Source organism: Myotis myotis, unplaced genomic scaffold (genome assembly GCF_014108235.1).
Source record: "Myotis myotis isolate mMyoMyo1 unplaced genomic scaffold, mMyoMyo1.p scaffold_m19_p_6, whole genome shotgun sequence".
Classification (NCBI taxonomy): Eukaryota; Metazoa; Chordata; class Mammalia; order Chiroptera; family Vespertilionidae; genus Myotis; species Myotis myotis.
In genome coordinates, this window is record NW_023416368.1 from 97457310 (window position 1) to 97474840 (window position 17531).

Genomic DNA, 17531 nt, shown 5'->3' on the forward strand with positions numbered 1-17531 from the left:
CTAGATGGATAAAGGTGACTGTTGCAGGATTGACTCCCAATTGGTTCACACCTTCCTGTATCCAACCCTCCTATGGCCCCTCCCCATTCTCACTCCATGTTGACTCAACCCCTTGGCAATGGGACAGTAGCAAACACTACACAAGCAAAACTTTGGAAAGTGCTTGCATATTTGGGGCTTGCTCTCTCATCCAGGGATACATTGCAACCCCCGCCGTATGAACAAGCCCCGGCTAGCTTCCTGGAAGATGAGCCATCCCACCTGCCCCAGGAGAGGCTTCAGACATAGCAGTGAAACTGTGCTGAGGGCTGCCTAACTAGCACACAGAACTAAAAAATAAATGTGGTGTTTAAGCCACTAAGTTCCGGGACTGTTTGTTACACGGCAACAACTAACACGAGAAATAATGTGACTTGTTCAAAGTCACACAGGCTGGTGAAGGCAGGGAGTCTGTCTCCTTGGCACAGCACTCTTTATTCAGCTCAAGAAAGGGTGTTGAATCTGCAGTGCCACACTGGCCACCACCCTGGGGACAGGGCATGTTCCCAGAATGACACTGAAAATATTTAACATGTAAGTCTCTAGCCTGTTGAAATGGAGCAAGATCCCAGAGGCCCCCTGGTATTCTTGGAATGAATCCTAGTGCTGGGATCATGGCAGGTCCAGGGTCCTTGTGGAGCAGTTATATACCAACTGGTGTGGAAACAGCTCATGATTTAAGCCACCAACTCAGCTGTGCAGGCAGGTACCCGTGCATCGCCAGGCCTGCTGGTGACCACACTTAACCTCCTGCTTCATTGCTTTGAAGACCCTAGGGCTTTGTCGCACAACTTCCTGGATTTCCCTCAACATAGCCCACCCCATAGTCACACCACATGAAAACAAGACTATTCTCAGATAATTTATTCAGAATTTTCATATAAACAGGTAATTACCCCATGTCTTACATGCAGAGCAATTTCAATACCCCCACCCCCCAAAGGCATATTCTATACATGGCATTACTTGGCTCTTATAGAAAAACATTGAAAATAATGATAATTGAGCTATTTGGTGTGTTTTGTGTTTCCAAGTTTTTTTCCACGTAAGCCGAGGCACATTTGATCCTGTGAGGCTGAGGGTGGACGGAGGTGTCTCCTGCTGACACACGGCTGAGGCCAACCTCCCCAGACACACGAAGTGGGAAAACGAAAGCCATTTGTCACACACTCATGTTGGGGGCCACTCCTTCCTTCTCAAATGGAGCGAAGAGCCTCAGATCCGCGATCTGTTTTTAACAGGGACTTACAGGGCGCATGCCCAAATGGAAGTCTGGCTGGAGGTTGGTTCTGGACCTTCTCCGGAACCAGGTGACAGAGAACAGTCATTGTTTCCCTTTGTGGGGTGACCGTAAGGAAACATTCGCCTTCAGTTGCAGCCCCTGCAACTTGTTTTATGTGTTTGAGACGAACACACGCCCATCTTCTTTCCATTTCCAACCTCGCCTCCAGCGCAAATGAGAATTCTGAAAAACATTCTGGAAGGTTTTCTCAAAGGACACCATTCTACATGCACCCTTTATATACAACCAGTCTTTCCTCGTCCCCCACCTCCAACAAAACCATCATTTCTGAATCGCCTGAGGTGTCAAGGACTCGCCAGAAAAGCATCCAAAAGGTTTTAACACCAAACGTCCACCAAAGCAAAATGATTGTCGCTGAGACTACAGCACAGCCACTCACCCCGACGGCTGGCAGGGGCCAAGCCACTGGCCAACGTTACACGGCTGCACGCAAACACCCTCCCGCCGAGCAGGCACCCTCCCGGCAGCCTGTCCACTCCTGCGGGAGACGCGACAGCTCTGTCCGTGCTGGCAGCAGTCCGCGTGGGCCTGGGTGGCATGCCCAGACCCTTGCGTCAGTTCCCGAATTTTCTCTCAGCAGCTCACCGTCTCTCCAAGGGAACACCGCCTTCTTCCCTTCCTCCCGGCCGGAAAGAACGGGAGGGCACCCAGGACAGCTCCCCGACGTGTTGGGTGTCACCGGTCCAGGGAGAGTAATAGGTGTTCTCTTTCCAAAAGAAACAGTGTGGATTTCACCACGTGACTGAAAAGTTTTCATAATAGGGGGACATCTTCAAAACAAACCAAAGTGTCAACCCAAGCTGGCGTTGCTGCGTTGTAAGCCGTCGCTACAACCCCCAGGACACCATGACTTTCTAGGATCAAAGTTCTGTTGTCAGAGCCAACCTTGTTTCAGAAGGTTTGTGACCCCACAGCTGCTCACACGGCAGCGGCAGAGGCAGCTAAATAGCCTGTCAACCCCATTTGCAAGGGCCGCCCAGCACTCTGCCTGCCTCTCCAGGGCAAGCGGACAGTGAACCCTCAGGGGCGGTGCCTAGAGGCACTGCCAGGGCAGCAAGGCTTGGTGAATATGACAGTAGCCCGATAGGCCCCGTCCAGACATCCACACGGGTTCGCAAAGCCCCACAAGGTCAAAGAGCATCGGTTTGAAATCAAACTACAACAGGGGGCGCAAGGTTTTGTTGCTAAACTGTGTTCCGTATGCTGGTGGGTTTGGGGTTGAGATTCCCCAAATATCTCCTGGGAGGCAGTCACTGCGTGTTTGCATGTGAGGTGCCCATGAGTGTGACTGGGTCCACCCTCAAGTAGCATCTCAGCCAGAAAGGATAAGTCAGGGAGCACGTTGGCGCTCACTCCAAGGGGACGCCAGCTCGGCACAAGGCCTGCTCTGCCCTGGGGGAGACAGGCAACAGCTCCCTCCGCAGGTGGGCAGCTCAGGTCTGGGCACCCCGCACATCAGATACGTAACCATGGCCTCACATTTGGTACCTGTTTGGGAAGCATGGTGTCAATGGAGATTAAAAAAAAAAAGGAAAATTAAAATCAGAGAAGATGATTACCTGTTAGAAAAAAGGATCTGTGCTCACAAAAGGCCACACTTTATCCCAAACCCCTCCCTCAAATTTCTGACTGGTCCCTGGCATTCGGAATCAGCCGATACAGATTTTCCCTGATTCAGACTGGATCCTGGCAGAAATCTGAAGCCTCGAAAATGTCCATTCTTGAACCTCATCCTGACAATGCTGAGGTAGACTGTGCTGGAAAAGAATCACTGCCCCACATTCACCTGTTTATTTTTCTTTGATAAAAATGTATGTGCCCTCCATTTTTTTTTTTTTTTTTGGAAAGTGATTTTTACAGTGATTTTATATATTAAAATAAATTATTTTCCCCCTAATGTAAGAAAACCTTTCTGAATTAGAAAAACGTGAAAATTGCTGCAAGTATAGTCTACAGCCACTATTAATTTACTATGAAAAGAACTAAATACCTAGGCCTACGTGTTGTTTGTTTTTTAATGTACGTACAGACCCTCTTCTATGTACAGAGTAAATTTGGTGTAAAGAATTTCTGTACTCTTGCGCCTTGTACCCAATCATGGAGGCTCCCAGAAATATTTCACGTGCTCTGATTTCGCAAATCGTCTCGATAAGAGAGCAATAGACAATGGGGATTTGTGTCGCCCTGTGTTCTGACCAGGAGTTGAGAAGTTTGGAGTTGCCACTGCATCTCTATCTGTTGTTAAGCCCACAACTTTGAAAAGAAGAAGGCAGCCAGCGAAACTTGTGAGAAAATGCACCCAGGGAGGACCCGGGTGATGATTCTGATGAACCAAAGACAGGTTCACCCTGTCCTTTATCTGGGCGGCTGTGGTTCTTCTCCCCAAAGGGAAGAAGCTGGCTTCTCCCTGGGCTGGAAGTTCTGGGGAGTGGGACAGTCCTTAGCGGTTTCTCCCCTGGGCTCTACTTCCTTAAGGGACTGCAACATCGAGGGCAGCTGGGAGTTCTGCTCAGGCCTCACAGCTGGCCCAGCCGAGCTCTCAGCACAGGGCAGCGTCTGGAGGTCAGTTCTGAGGACAGCTGGGTGCCCTGAGGGTGGAGGGGACGGCCTGGCAGTGCCTCTCGCGTCGTACTGCTTAGTGTTCTCTGAGTCCGTTTGTGCCATCACACTTCGGGGCCTGACCCTGTCGTGTCTGCAGAACAGCTGGAGGACGTGCACACCCCGTGGGAAGAGCATAGGTGCACACAGGGAAGCAGGAGATCCAGGAGCCACAAGTGTGTTTGAAGGCAGGGCTCAGCACCACGTGGCTTCCAGCTTCCCCAGCAGAAACCTAGCCATTCATCAAACCCAACTGCCCACCCCCTCAGCGTGGCCTCACAACACCCCAAAGGGTTAGCAGCGAATGTGGCTTTATGCCTTGAAGACCAAGCAAGGAGGCTCCTGGTGCTTTGCTTCTCAGGCCCAACAGGCAGACCAACACCAGCCCTCCCCCAACCAAGGAAATAGTCAATAACTTATGAGGCTGACTGGAGATAGTTAAAAAATTAAATATGTTATAAATATATTCTCAAAACTCTTTGTCATCTCGGGAGTTTTTTTCCTTTTCCTTTTCTTTGTTATGTCCTGGCTTTGTTTGGTCTTGAAAAGACCCATTATCACTCCAAACCACTCCTCTGCCCCTAGAGAAACCTTTTCACCAAAGTTAAGGGAGAGAGGACTCCTGAGGCTAGACTAGGGCACATGAGAACCTGCGGGGCACAGCCTCCCAGTGAGGACGGAGAGCGGAGGGGAGCCAGGATGCTCACACACGTAAAAGTGGAACCTTCAGGAGCCAATCCCCAAACTTCATCTCAGCGTGAGTGCTTTGCACGCACGTGCACACACACACACACCAGCTGTGTCTACTCTGAATACACATGCACACACACCTGGGACTGCAGAATCTTATCAAAAGTACAAAAGCAGCAGCTATTGGTCAATTTGAGAAACTACTTTTGTGAAGGAAAAAAAAAAGTTCAGCCTGGATGAGAAAAACCTTCCTAAAATCCACTTCCTAAAGCTTTGAATTCTACTAGAACAGGGTTTGTATGTTTTTTTTCTTTCTTTCAAACTTTTGTTCCACAAACAAGTTACACCAGCCCCTGTCCGCAAAAATAAAATAAAATGAAAATAAAAAAGAAAAGAAAAGAAAAAGCCTTTGTAAAAACAGGTGCTTTCTTTCAATTGACTAGAAAAAGAAGTCACACCCTGGCTTGAGCCCGCAGTTGCTGGAAAGGACCCCTTCTCTCTATGTTCACGGTTACATTCTCTGATCACTAGTCAGACTGGCGATCAAACATGTGTTTTAAGTTGTACCATAAACAGAAATGGAGAGTAATGATCTCTTAGCTCCACTGGACACTGGCAGAGTTGTGGGAAAATCCTGAGTTTTCTGGAGACCGTCAAACCAGAGGAGAGTGAAGTTGGGATTCCCTCCCCAAAACAGGTGCCGTTAGGAAGGACTGGACCGTGGCAGAGTCAAGACGCGTCCGTTTTTCTTGCCCCCATTCATGTGGCTGTAGGACATGTGATCCTCGTAATTCCGCTTTAGGGCCAGCGAACATCCCCCATCCTCCTCCCTCTGACAGTGTGAGGACCGATCCAGGGGTACACTCTCCATGTCCTCAAACTCCATCTCCAACTCATCGTTCTCAGGTGCCTTGTTCTCCTCACTGTAGAAGAAGGAAACTTCTGGAAAGCTGGGGTGCAGGTTGTCCTTAAGCAGGTCAACGACCTCCAGGAAGGTCGGCCTCATCTTGGGATTGAAATGCCAGCACATGCTCATTAATTCACTGCTGTGGGACAGAGAAAGATGCTGGGGGTGAGTCCAGGAGTCCAGCCAAGCAGTCCCGCAACCCCCAGTGGCTCACACCACAGATGACCTGTTCATTTCAGGCAGTGGCTACATGTGCAGGTAACCATCAAGCGAAAGCAAGTAAGTCTATTGGTGCTGAAAGGGGGTTTTAAAAAGAGGGCCCAAGAGGCTGCCCTATTCCAGAACCATTTCAAGAAGGGCCTCTCCAGCATGGCCAGCGTGGCTCAGTGGTTGAGCCTCAACCTATGAACCAGGAGGTCAAGGTTTGATTCCCAGTCAGGGCACATGCCTGGGTGTTGGCTTGATCCCCAGTGGGGGGTGGGGGGGCATGTAGGAGGCAGCCGATCAATGATTCTCTCTCATCGCTGATGTTTCTGTTTCTCTCTCCTCCCTATCTCTCTGAAATCAGTAAAAAAATATATATATATTTTTAAAAGAAGGGCCTCTCCTGATGTTGCCACATGTTGAAGACCACAGTTCCTCATTTGATCATTTGCTGTCTCCTCACACCTGGCAGCTGTAGCTCTGTGGACTGAAGCCAGAGGGCCGTCCTGCAGGCCCAGCTGTCACTCTTTTGAGGATGGCCAGAAAGCATCACAAGTTTACTCAGCCAACAGCAAACAGGGCAGGGGCTGAGGGCTTAGGATTTCCATTTCACCTCTTCCTTTCCCCACTTCTTCTAGGGCAAGGTTGCCAAACTTTAACCCCTGAACCAAACCTGGCTCCCTGAGTGTTTTTGTATATAAACTTTCATTGGCACACAACCACACACTATGGCTGCCTTCCAGCTACAGTGGCAGTGTTGAGGAGCTACAACTGAGAAAAGCATGGACCACAAAGCAAAGATACTTAGAAATGGCCCTTTACAAAAAGTCTGCAGACTCCTGCCCTAGGGCCTCCTGAATCTCCCTGGTCCTGGAACCACAGCTGGCTGCTAACTGGCCTGACTAGCAAAGGATCTTCATGAGGCAATGTTTCAAAACACTTTGCTCAGAGACTCTAAATGACTCTGCATCATACTTTTTTCCATACAAGGTCTCTTCAAACTAGATTTTTAAGTTGATGTCTTATTCTATTGGGATGGAGCAAAGAAATGGCCTCTGCCCATAAATTTTCAGGTCAAATTTTTTTCTTAAGAAACAATGATAACAGATTTTATATGTAATAGATGCTCATTCTATAAAGTTAAAAAACACCCCAAAATATAGGGGAAATGCAGCTCACACACAACTCTCCTTCAGATATAAGCTCTTGTCTTTTCTACCTGGACATATTTGGAAATGTAATACACACACGCTTTTTTCACTTAATGTATTAACAGGTTTATCCACTGAGTTATAAAACATTTTTTAAAAAATATATCTTTATTGATTTCAGAGAGGAAGGGAGAGGGAGAGAGAGATAGAAACAACAATGATGAGAGAGAATCATTGATCGGCTGCCTCCTACACGCCCCCCACTGGGGATAGAGCCCACAACCTGGGCATGTGCCCTGACTGGTAATCAAACTGTGACCTCCTGGCTCAGGTTGGCCGTCAACCACTGAGCCACTCCATCCTGGCTTTAAAACATTTTATAAGCATCATTTGAAATTTCAACTGCTATAACATTATATTAATGTACAATTTACTTGGCAATTTTCATTTTGTTGATCAATTTTTAGATCATTTCAATTTTTTGAGACTTTAAATTGCTCCGAGTAGCTCTTCTAATGGGGCAATAAGAATGGTTATCTAGCCATGCCATTGCTAATACTGAGTGTTAAGACTCACCCTGCTTTCTTTCCTCTCCCTCCCTCTCTCCATTCCTTCCTTCCTTTTTTTATTTGCTAATTAAGGAAGAGAGTATTTTCTTTATTTTATTTTATACTCATTGAACTATTAGTGGGGCTGAATAATTTTGCAAGTGTTTAATGGTATGTGTTGTCCATTTGGTCCCATAAGAACTATTTAAAACAAAATATTTTTTAATGTTTATGCTTACTGACTTATTTTTTCCAGTATTATTGAGATATAGTTGAATATAACATTGTGTTACATTCATGACAGAACTTTAAGTGTATAAAGAACAGAGAGTTAAACATAAGTCTCCCATCCCAGCTCCCGAGTTCCCTTCCCTTCCAAAGATATGATATGCAAACACAAGGGTCATACCAAGATAAAATATGCAGCTTACACACAACTCTCCTTCACAAGCATACATATAGACATATGATATAGAATCATAAGTATGCATGTGAACACATGATATGCAAATACCAACATGCATGTACATATATGTGCAAACACAAGCATGGATGTATACATACAATTAAAAACACCAGCACTTATCCATGTAAACATATGATATGTAAACACAAGCACACCTGTAGACATAAGACGCAAAAACAAGCACACATGTAGACATGATATGCAAACACAAGCACACAGGCAGACATGATATACAAACAGAAGAATGCATGTAGAATATGATACAAAAACATAAACATTTATGTAGACATGACATGCAAAACAAACGTGTATGCAAAATGCAATGCCTTTTAAATGAACACCCCTTTCTATACTTACAGTCTCTCTGGACAATTGTCAGGGATATCCAGATACCCTCCATCCATAACGAATTTCAACACCTGCTCATTAGAGAGGCCTTGGTAAGGCTGTTCTGCCAAGCTGGTGATTTCCCAAAGGACCACACCGAAGGACCTGCCAACAATAGTTGAGAGGAGTAACAAGAAGCCATTAAAACACACACACACATAATTGTCTTGGTTTACTAGAAACTGGCTGGCCAGTTAATTAAATAATTCAGATTCACTTCCTATCAAGATGGAGGAGTAGGTAAACTCTGCTCATTTCTCCCATGACCATATGAAAATTACAACTAAACTGTAGAACAATCAACCTGGAGAACCATCTGTAGACTAACTGAACAGGATTATAACTAAGGATATAAAGAAGAAGCCATGTCACGACTGGAAGGAGGGGCAGAGATAGGGAACAGGCTGATCCCACACCCCTGTGTGGTGGTTGAGAATCAGAGGGACATCTCAGCTACAGAGGTCTCCCCGAGAAGCCAGGAGTCCTAGGCCTACACTAGATTCCCAAGCCCGGAGCATCAAGGCTGGGAAGAACAGCCCACAAACATCCAGCTGTGAAAATCAGTAAGGAGTCCATCCATCTAGGTGAGAGGAAAGGCTGCTGGAAAACCCAGGCATTCTCTTAAAAGGCCCATGCACAGACAGCACCTGGGGAGCTGTTTGTGGGGGTGGGCAACAGAGACATACAGGGAGAAGCAAGTTGTGTGGCCTCAGGGCAAGGGTGGGGAGGGATAGCCGCCATTGTCCCTGAGTTGAGCCCTCTTCCTCGGCCAAATCTTAAACTGCATGACTCTGATGAACTTCACTTGCCAGAGCCTGACAACTCCCTGTGATTTGGCCTCACCCGACTCACCTACCCGCTGAGAATCTTGCAGCAGCTGAGCCACATGGGCAGCTGGTAGGCAGCTATAGGCCTTAGGATACCCTGCGCCTTTCGCTGAGCAGCCCAAAGTTCGGAACTGGTGGCAGGAGGCCTCGGTTCACAGCATGGCCCATCCCCTGCACCTCTAGACCCAGAACAGGAAGCTACCAACCACAGAACACTTTGTAGTTCTTACCAGGTAACCCCATGCCAGTCACAGGCAGTGGCTAACATAGACCTGCAACAGAGTCCCTCTAAACAGACCCCCAAAACAACATACCCAATGGCCGGCTTCAGACCACAACTCCCCACCAGATAAGCTAAACAAGTGGCTTGCACCAGAGTCCACTCAGGCAATTCCCAATCTATGAGGTCAGCACCCACACAGAAGCTCATTCGCTGTGGTTGTGGCCAATCCTCATAACCAGTAAGCCTGAGGGTCAATCCCACCCACTGACATGACAACAGCAATCAAGACTCAATTATCACAGGAGGGCACTCCTGGAGCACTCAGCTTAGGTAATCAGAGAGAATGCACCACTGGGTGCCACAGGTGACCTACCACATAAGGCCACCCTTTCAAGACTAGGAGATGTAGCAGATCTACCTCATACCTAAAAGCAAACACAAAAATGCAGCCAAAATGGGGACAAAGAAACGTGTCCCAAATGAAAGAACATGAAAAAACTCCAGAAAAGAACTAAACAAAATGGAGGGGAACAATCTACCAGATTCAGAGCTGAAAACACTGGTTATGAGGAGGTACAAGGAACTTAGGGGAAGAGTAGATGAACTCAGTGAAAACTACAACAGATAGTAAGCATAAAAAAGGACATGGAAACCATAAACAAGAACCAGTCAGACATAAAGAGTACATTGGAATGAAGAATACACTAGATGGAATCACAGCAGATTAGATGAAGCTCAGGATCAATTCAGCAATTTGGAAGACAAGACAATAGAGAACACCCAATCAAAACAGGAAAAAAACGACAAACAAATTATTAAGAATGAGGACAGTTTAAGGGACCTCTGGGACAACATCAAGCCTAACAACATTCACACCACAGGGAGACCGGGAGAAGAGAAAGACCAAGGGATTGAGAACCTATTTGAAGAAATGGAAAACTTCCCTAATCTGGCAAAGAAAATAGCCACTGAAGTTGAGGAAGCGCAGAGAGTCCCAAAGATAAACCCCAAGAGGCCCACACCAAACCACATCATAATTAAAATGGCAAAGGTTAATGACAAAAAGAAAAGCTTAAAAGCAGAAAAGAAAAGAAAAAGCAGTTACTTACCTAGAAGCAATTCTAATACTGTCAGCTGATTTCTCAACAGAAACTTCACAGGCCAGGAAGGATTGGCACAATATATTCAAAGAGATAAAAAATAAGGAACTACAACCAAGACAACTTTACTCAGTAAGGCTATCATTTAAAAATTAAAGGAGAGGTAAAGAGCTTCCCAGACAAGAAAAAAGTTAAAGGAGTTCATTGCCACCAAAACAGTACAAGAAAGGTTGAAGGGATTTCATTAAGAAGAAAAATATTTTTAAAGATCATAACTATAGGATTCCAAGACAACTGCAGAGTAGCTGGAAATTCCATCTGCTTGCTCCCAACACTAGACTGGACTTGCAGCCAAACTGCAGAGCAAGCAGCTTGAAAAGCCAGCTAAAGTGTAGCTGATCTGAAATACTGAAAGCAGGGAATGTGGGGAAAGACAAGAGAAGATGCAGAGAGGGTGAGTCAACTTGCGCAGTTGCACAGCTAGAAAGCTGGAGGGTATGGCAGCAAAGCCCTCACCCTCTGGAAGTGTGGTCTCAGACCAACACAGGGATCCTCAATCCAGAACAACAGAGAGAGAAGCGCAGGCCACACAGTATCAGATAGTGGGGATCAGTGGGGATTTTGTCCACCTGGGAGAGACAGACCACACCCATCCTAGGCAAAGAGCAACTTCTTTGTTTCAACACCAGCCTGGGAAGTGAACTTCAATCTGTGCATGCTGGAGGGGCCATGCAGCAGAGCTGGGGGGCAAGTGGAGGGGTCTGATTAGTACACGCAGCAGTGATTCTGAGGGACCCTCTTTTCTTGGGAAGACCTTTGAGCAGAGAGCCAGACAGGGTCTGGTCTGTGTGAATTGGAAAAGAGGACCCGTCTTGCTGACCTCAAGCACACCAGTGGTGCCCTGTCCCCTCACCTGCAAAACTACTAGGTCTGCCCCATGCTGCTCTGATCCAAGGCAAAGGGGAATGGCGTTGGGCTGGAAATGCTGCTCTGTTTGATGGTGCCACGGACTTGGACATTTGGCCCGGAGGGGAGGCTAGGCTGAGGCCCCACTTAGCAGGGGCTAGCCATGTGAAAAGATTAAAGTGCCAAGTGAGGATGAAGTTTTTTAATCCCCTCCTACTTGGTGTGGTGGTGAGGGGGTGCCAGAAAGCCAGGCAAAGCTGAAGTACTGCAACTGTGTCTTCTGGGTGGGCTTCTGTCCAGGAGACAGACAAGCACGGGCTGGGCTTTTCGGATGCATTACGGGAAGTAGACAGAGGTCCCTAGTAAGTTCAGACAGCACAGCCCTGGAGAGGAGAGGAAGTACCCGCCACCCCTCCTACAGGTTACAGACAACACTCCCAACACTGTCTGTTTAAACCACCCTGGCCAGATCCCGGATTCCTCCACGGAACACAGTTTCATGGGGTAAGGGAGAGCATCTCAGAGCAGGGACAGTCAAGGCATAACCGGAGACAGACCCAGACCTGGGCTCTGGAGGCATTGCCACCGAACTACTTGGGGCTCCACCCTGACAAGCTTCAGACAGGTTGCTGAGTGCCAGGCAGGGATAGTGACTGACACTGGCCTGCACCAGAGAACCTCCAGAAGACCTGGAATCAGCACACCAAGTGGCCAATTCGAACAACATCAGAGCAAAATCCAGCAAGCTCCACAAAGAGCAGATCCATTCTATTTTTTTCATTCTCTTTACTTTCTTCTTTTTTTCATGTTTTTCTTTTCCTATTCTATTTTTCATTTTACATTACTATTTATTATTTTTCATTATTATTAATACTTCATTTATTTTCTTATTTTCATCTTTTGTCTTTCTTTTCTTTCAGATTCTCTTTTTTGGTTTCTATTTTCTTCCCTAATTTTTTGGTCTCATGTCTTTTAGTATCTTTTTCTTTCTTTTCTTATTCTATTATTTTATTGTTGTTGTTTCTGTTCTGATTGTTGTTTTGTTTTTTCTTCATGTTGGTTTCAGTTTGGGCTTATTTTGTCTTGTTTTGTTCTGTAAGCACCTGTATAACGGTTGGCAGATATGGTTGGGATTGAGCCTCACAGGACAGCCAGAGGGTTGAGCCTTCCCATGAGTGAGAAAATAGCAATCGAGACCCAAATACAATAGGAGGGCCAACATAACCCACACAAGGGGCATTCATAGAGCACCCAGTTCAAAAGATCAAGGAGACTACACCACTGGATCCCACAAGACAACAACTACAGAAGGCCACCCCACCAAGACAGGTAGAAATAGCAGTTCTATGCAATACATCAAAACAAACACAAAGAAACAGCAAACATGGGAAAACAAAGAAACAGGTTCCAAATGTAAGAACAAGAGGAATCTCCAGAAAAAGAGCTAAATGAAATGGAGGCAAGCAAATTATCAGAAAACAGAGTACAAAGTAATGATTTTAAGAATGCTCATAGAAACCATGAAAAACAACCAACTGAATAACATATCTTAAATAGAGGAATAAACAGTAGGTTAAAAGAAGCAGAGAACCAAATCACCAAATTAGAAGACAAAGTAGGAAAAAAATCATTCAATCAGAGCAGCAAAAATAGTAACAATAATAATTAAAAAGCATGAAGATAGTTTAAGGGAACTTTGGGACAACATGAAACATAACAATATCAGCATCATAGGGGTATCACAGGGAGAAGAAAGTGACCCAGGGACAGAGAACCTGTTTGAAGTAATAATGACAGAAAACTTCCCTAAACTGGTAAAGGAAAAAGTCACACAAGTTCAGGGCACACAGAGAGTCACAATCAAGATGAACTCAAAAAGAACCACACCAAGACACATCGTAATTAAAATGGCAAACATTAAAGACAAAGAGAGAATCTCACGGGCAACAAGAGAGAGACAGGTTACCTATAAGAGAGTTCCAATAAGGTTGTCAGTTGATTTCTCAAAACAAACACTACAGGCAGATGAGAATTGCGTAGGCATTCAAACTTATGAAACGCAAAGATCTGAAACCAAGACTATTCTATCCAACATGGCTGTCATTTTAAATTTAAAGTGAAATAAAGTGCTTTCCAGACCAGGGGGGGAAAAAAAGACTAAAGGAGTTTATTACCACTAAATTAGCACTGCAAGAAATGGTAAAGTGAGTGCTGTAAGAATAAGAAGAAATAGAGAGAGGAACATAGGCATAAATAATAAGAATGGTGATAAGTACCTATCAATAACAACCTTACACATAAATGGATTAAATGCTCCCATCAACAGGCATAGGGTAGCTGAATGTATAAGAAAACATGACCCATATGTATGCTATCCACAAGAGACCCACCTCAGAACAAAGACTCACACAGGATGAAAGTGAAGGGGTGGAAAAAATTTTCCTTGCAAAAGGAAACAAAAAATAAGCTGGAATAGCAATGCTTATATCTGACAAAATAGGCTTCAAAACAAAGGCCATAACAAGAGTCAGTGAAGGTCACTACATGATACTAAAAGGATGGGTCCAACAAGAGGATATAACCTTGGTAAACAAATAGGCACACAATATAGGAGCACCTAAGTATATAAAAAAACAAACCTCTTGAAGGACTTTAAGGGAGAGATCAACAGCCATACAATCATAGTACACAGTGTTAACACCCAATGACATCACTGGATAGATCTTCCAGAGAAAAGAGCAACAAGAAAACAGCGACCTTAAACAACACTGAATCAGATGGATTTAATTGACATTTACAGAACATTTCAAACCAAAGCCGCAGAATATACATTCTTCTCAAATGCCTATGGAACATTCTCAAAGACAGATGAAACGTTAGGAAACAAAATGAGTCTTAACAAATTCAAGAAGATTGAAATCATATCAAGCATCTTCTCAAGTCACAATGGCATGAAACTAGAAATTAACTACAATAAAAAACCTTAAAAACATTTAAACTGTGGAGGCCAAACAGCATGTTATTAAACAATGAATGTGAGATCAAGGAAAAAATAAAAAATTTCCTGGAAACAAATAAAAACGAACACACAACAATCCTGAATCTATGGTACACAGAGAAAGCAATCCTGAGAGGGAAGTTCATAGCATTACAGGCCAACCTCAAGAAACAAGAAAAAGCTCAAATAAACAATCTAACTGTACAGCTTAAAGAACTAGAAAAAGAACAACAAGAAAACTCCAGAGTAAGTAGAAGGAAAAAATAATAAAGATCAGAGCAGAAATAAATAATATAAAAACAAACAAACAAAAAACAAAAAATCAATGAAACCAAGAGCTGGTTCTTTGAAAAGATAAACAAGATTAAGGAATGTTTAGCCAGATTCATCAAGAAAAAAGAGACAGGGCCCAAATAAATAAAATCAGAAATGAAAGAGGTGAAGCAACAACTGACATCACAAAAATACAATGGATTGTAAGACATTACTAAGAAAAACTATATGCCAACAAATTGGACAAGCTGAGGGAAATGGACAAAATCCTAGAAACATACAGTCTTCAAAAACTCAATCAGCAAGAATCAGAAAACCCAAATAGGCTGATTAAAAATAATGAAATTGAAGCAGCAATAAAAAAAAAAAACTCCTAGCAAACAAAAGTCCTCGTCCACACTTCACAGGCAAATTTTACCAGACATTCAAAGAACTAACACCTACCATCCTCAAACTATTCAAAAAATTCAAAAAAAGGGAAGACTTTCAAGCTCTTTTTACAAGGCCAGCATTACCCTAATTCAACAACCAGATAAAGATACTACAAAGAAAGAAAATAACAGATCAATATCCCTGATGAACATAGATTCTGAAATCCTCAACGAAATATTAGCAAATAGAATCCAGCAAGACATTAAAAAGATCATACACTAAGTGGGATTTATTCCAGGGACGCAAGGTTGTTGCAATATTTGCAAATCAATAAATGTGATACATCACATAAACAAAATCAAGGACAAAAATTACATCGTATCAATAGACACAGTAAAGAATTTGACAAAATCCAATACCAGTTTATAAACAATCTCTCATGAACCTCTCAGCAAAGTGGAAATAGAGGAATCATATATCAACATAATAAAGGCCATATATGAAACGCCTACAGCCAACATCACAATGGGCAAAAACTCAAAGAGTTTTCTTTAAGATAAGGAGTAAGACAGCAATGCCCTTTCATCACTTTTATTCATCATGGTACTGGAAGTCCTAGCCACAGCAATCAGAAAAGAAAAAATAAAAGATATTGAATTGGAAAGAAGAAAATAAAACTGTCATTATTTGCATGTGACATAATATTGTACACAGAAAACCCTAAAGCTCCACCAAAAAAACTACTAAATTTAATAAATTAATTCAGCAAAGTATCAGGACACAAAATTAATATTCAGAAATTGATGGCATTTTTATACACGAAAAATGAACTCTCAGAAAGAGAAAAAAATCCAATTTACCATTGCAACAAAAAAGGTACCTAGAAATAAACTTAACCAAGGAGGTAAAAGACCAATAGCATATTGAAACTATAGCATATTGAAAAAACTATAGCATATTGAAAAAAAGAAAGTGAGGAAGATAAAAGTGCCCATTAATAGACAATTGGATAAAGATGTGGTACATACATGCAACGGGATATTACTCAGCCATTAAAAAGAACAAAATCTTACCCTTTGCAACAACATGGATGGCCTTAGTGGGTATTATGCCAAGTGAAATAAGGCAGACAGAGAAAGACAAATACATTGTGATTTACTTACATGTGAAATCTAAAAAACAAAATAAGCTAACAAAACAAAAACAAACTCTAGATACAGAGAACAAACTGAGAGTTAACATGGGAGGGTGAGTTGGGGGTTTTGGATGGAAAGGTAAAGCAATTCAGAGGTACAAATTGATAGTTACAAAACAGTCACAGTACAGCATAGGGAATATAGTTCATAATACTGTAATAAGTATGCATGATGCACTAGACTTATGGGGGGATTGCTTCGTAAATGTTACAGATGTCTAACCACTATGCTGTATTCCTGAAACTAACATAATATTGAATGTGAACTGTAATCGAAAAACAAACACATAAGTAAATAAAAATGAAAAAAAAGATTTATGCTGCCTTCAGAAATGCCTATAAAATTAGTCTCCACTGGAATGTAGCAGTAGCTGTGCAAGGGTCCTCAGACATGACCTTCCCTTCATTTTGTTGATGACCAGGAGGAAGGCAGGTGTTAACTGCCCCTTTTACTCAAACTAGAGGAGCATCCTGGAATTCAAGCCCAGCGCTCTATCAGCCGGCCCACGCACAACTCACCACATGTCGGAAGAAGCGGTAAAGACCCCGTCCTTCAAAGATTCAGGTGCCATCCACCTCACAGGAAGCAGACCTTTGCCACCTTTCCGGTAATAATCCGTTTCGTAGATGTCTCTGGTCATTCCAAAGTCTGACAACAAACAGTTCACAAACTCTTACCTTCAGCCTGTGGCTCAGGTGTCCACCATCTTCACAGCCCCACCCCTGGCCGAGCCCTCACACAGGCTCACCTGCGGCCACCAAATCCCAGGAGAATGGATTCTGAGGGTGCTCATGGGACGTGGAGGAAGAGGAGGGCCACCATTTACAGGAGCAAAAACCGATGTTCTGGCCGGAGCTTGGGAATCCCATTCTCAGAAACACGTCCTCCTCACCCATGACTCACATGTAACCCAAATCGAACTATTAACTCTCTGCAGCCAACCTACTTCCCCCCACTGGATATGGCCCCACCTAACAGCCAGTTGCCCCGCCAGAAACCCAGAGTTGGGTCCTCTTTCGACCACCCCCTTTCCTCACAATGAGAAACAGTGGGGAGTCCTACCCACTCTCATTCCACACCCCTCTCTAACTCTCTATTTCTCTCCATTGTCCCAGAACCCACCAGGCCTGACACCCTCGCTCACCTACAGGACCCTCCCTCCATCCTGACTGACAGCCACTGACCAAGAGAAGCTACATACATAGAATGACATCACTTTGCCATTTCCTGCTTCCCTTGCTGATACAGGATAAGATCTTTGGGGATTATAAAGAGGATAACATCATTCCTTGCTTCCCACTGACTGCTAACGAAGGGGAATGTCTTTTTTTGGTTCATAAAGA

The 17531-nt window shown here is 44.0% G+C and overlaps 1 protein-coding gene across 7 annotated transcripts in view; it reads right to left on the minus strand.

Annotated features, from left to right (window-relative positions):
- Positions 1-888: 888 nt before the first annotated feature.
- Positions 889-17531, minus strand: part of INSR (insulin receptor) — a 164363-nt gene continuing 147720 nt past the window's right edge. For 4 of the 7 annotated variants that reach the window (XM_036315560.1, XM_036315556.1, XM_036315555.1 and 1 more), the window contains exons 20-22: positions 16707-16836; positions 8264-8398; positions 889-5676 (exon numbers count right to left, since the gene is read on the minus strand). In XM_036315560.1, coding sequence (XP_036171453.1) covers positions 5334-5676; positions 8264-8398; positions 16707-16836 — 608 coding nt within the window. In that variant the 3' untranslated portion in view covers positions 889-5333. The remainder of the gene's footprint in view (positions 5677-8263; positions 8399-16706; positions 16837-17531) is intronic. The other 3 variants (XM_036315558.1, XM_036315557.1, XM_036315559.1) reach the window with 1 other exon arrangement.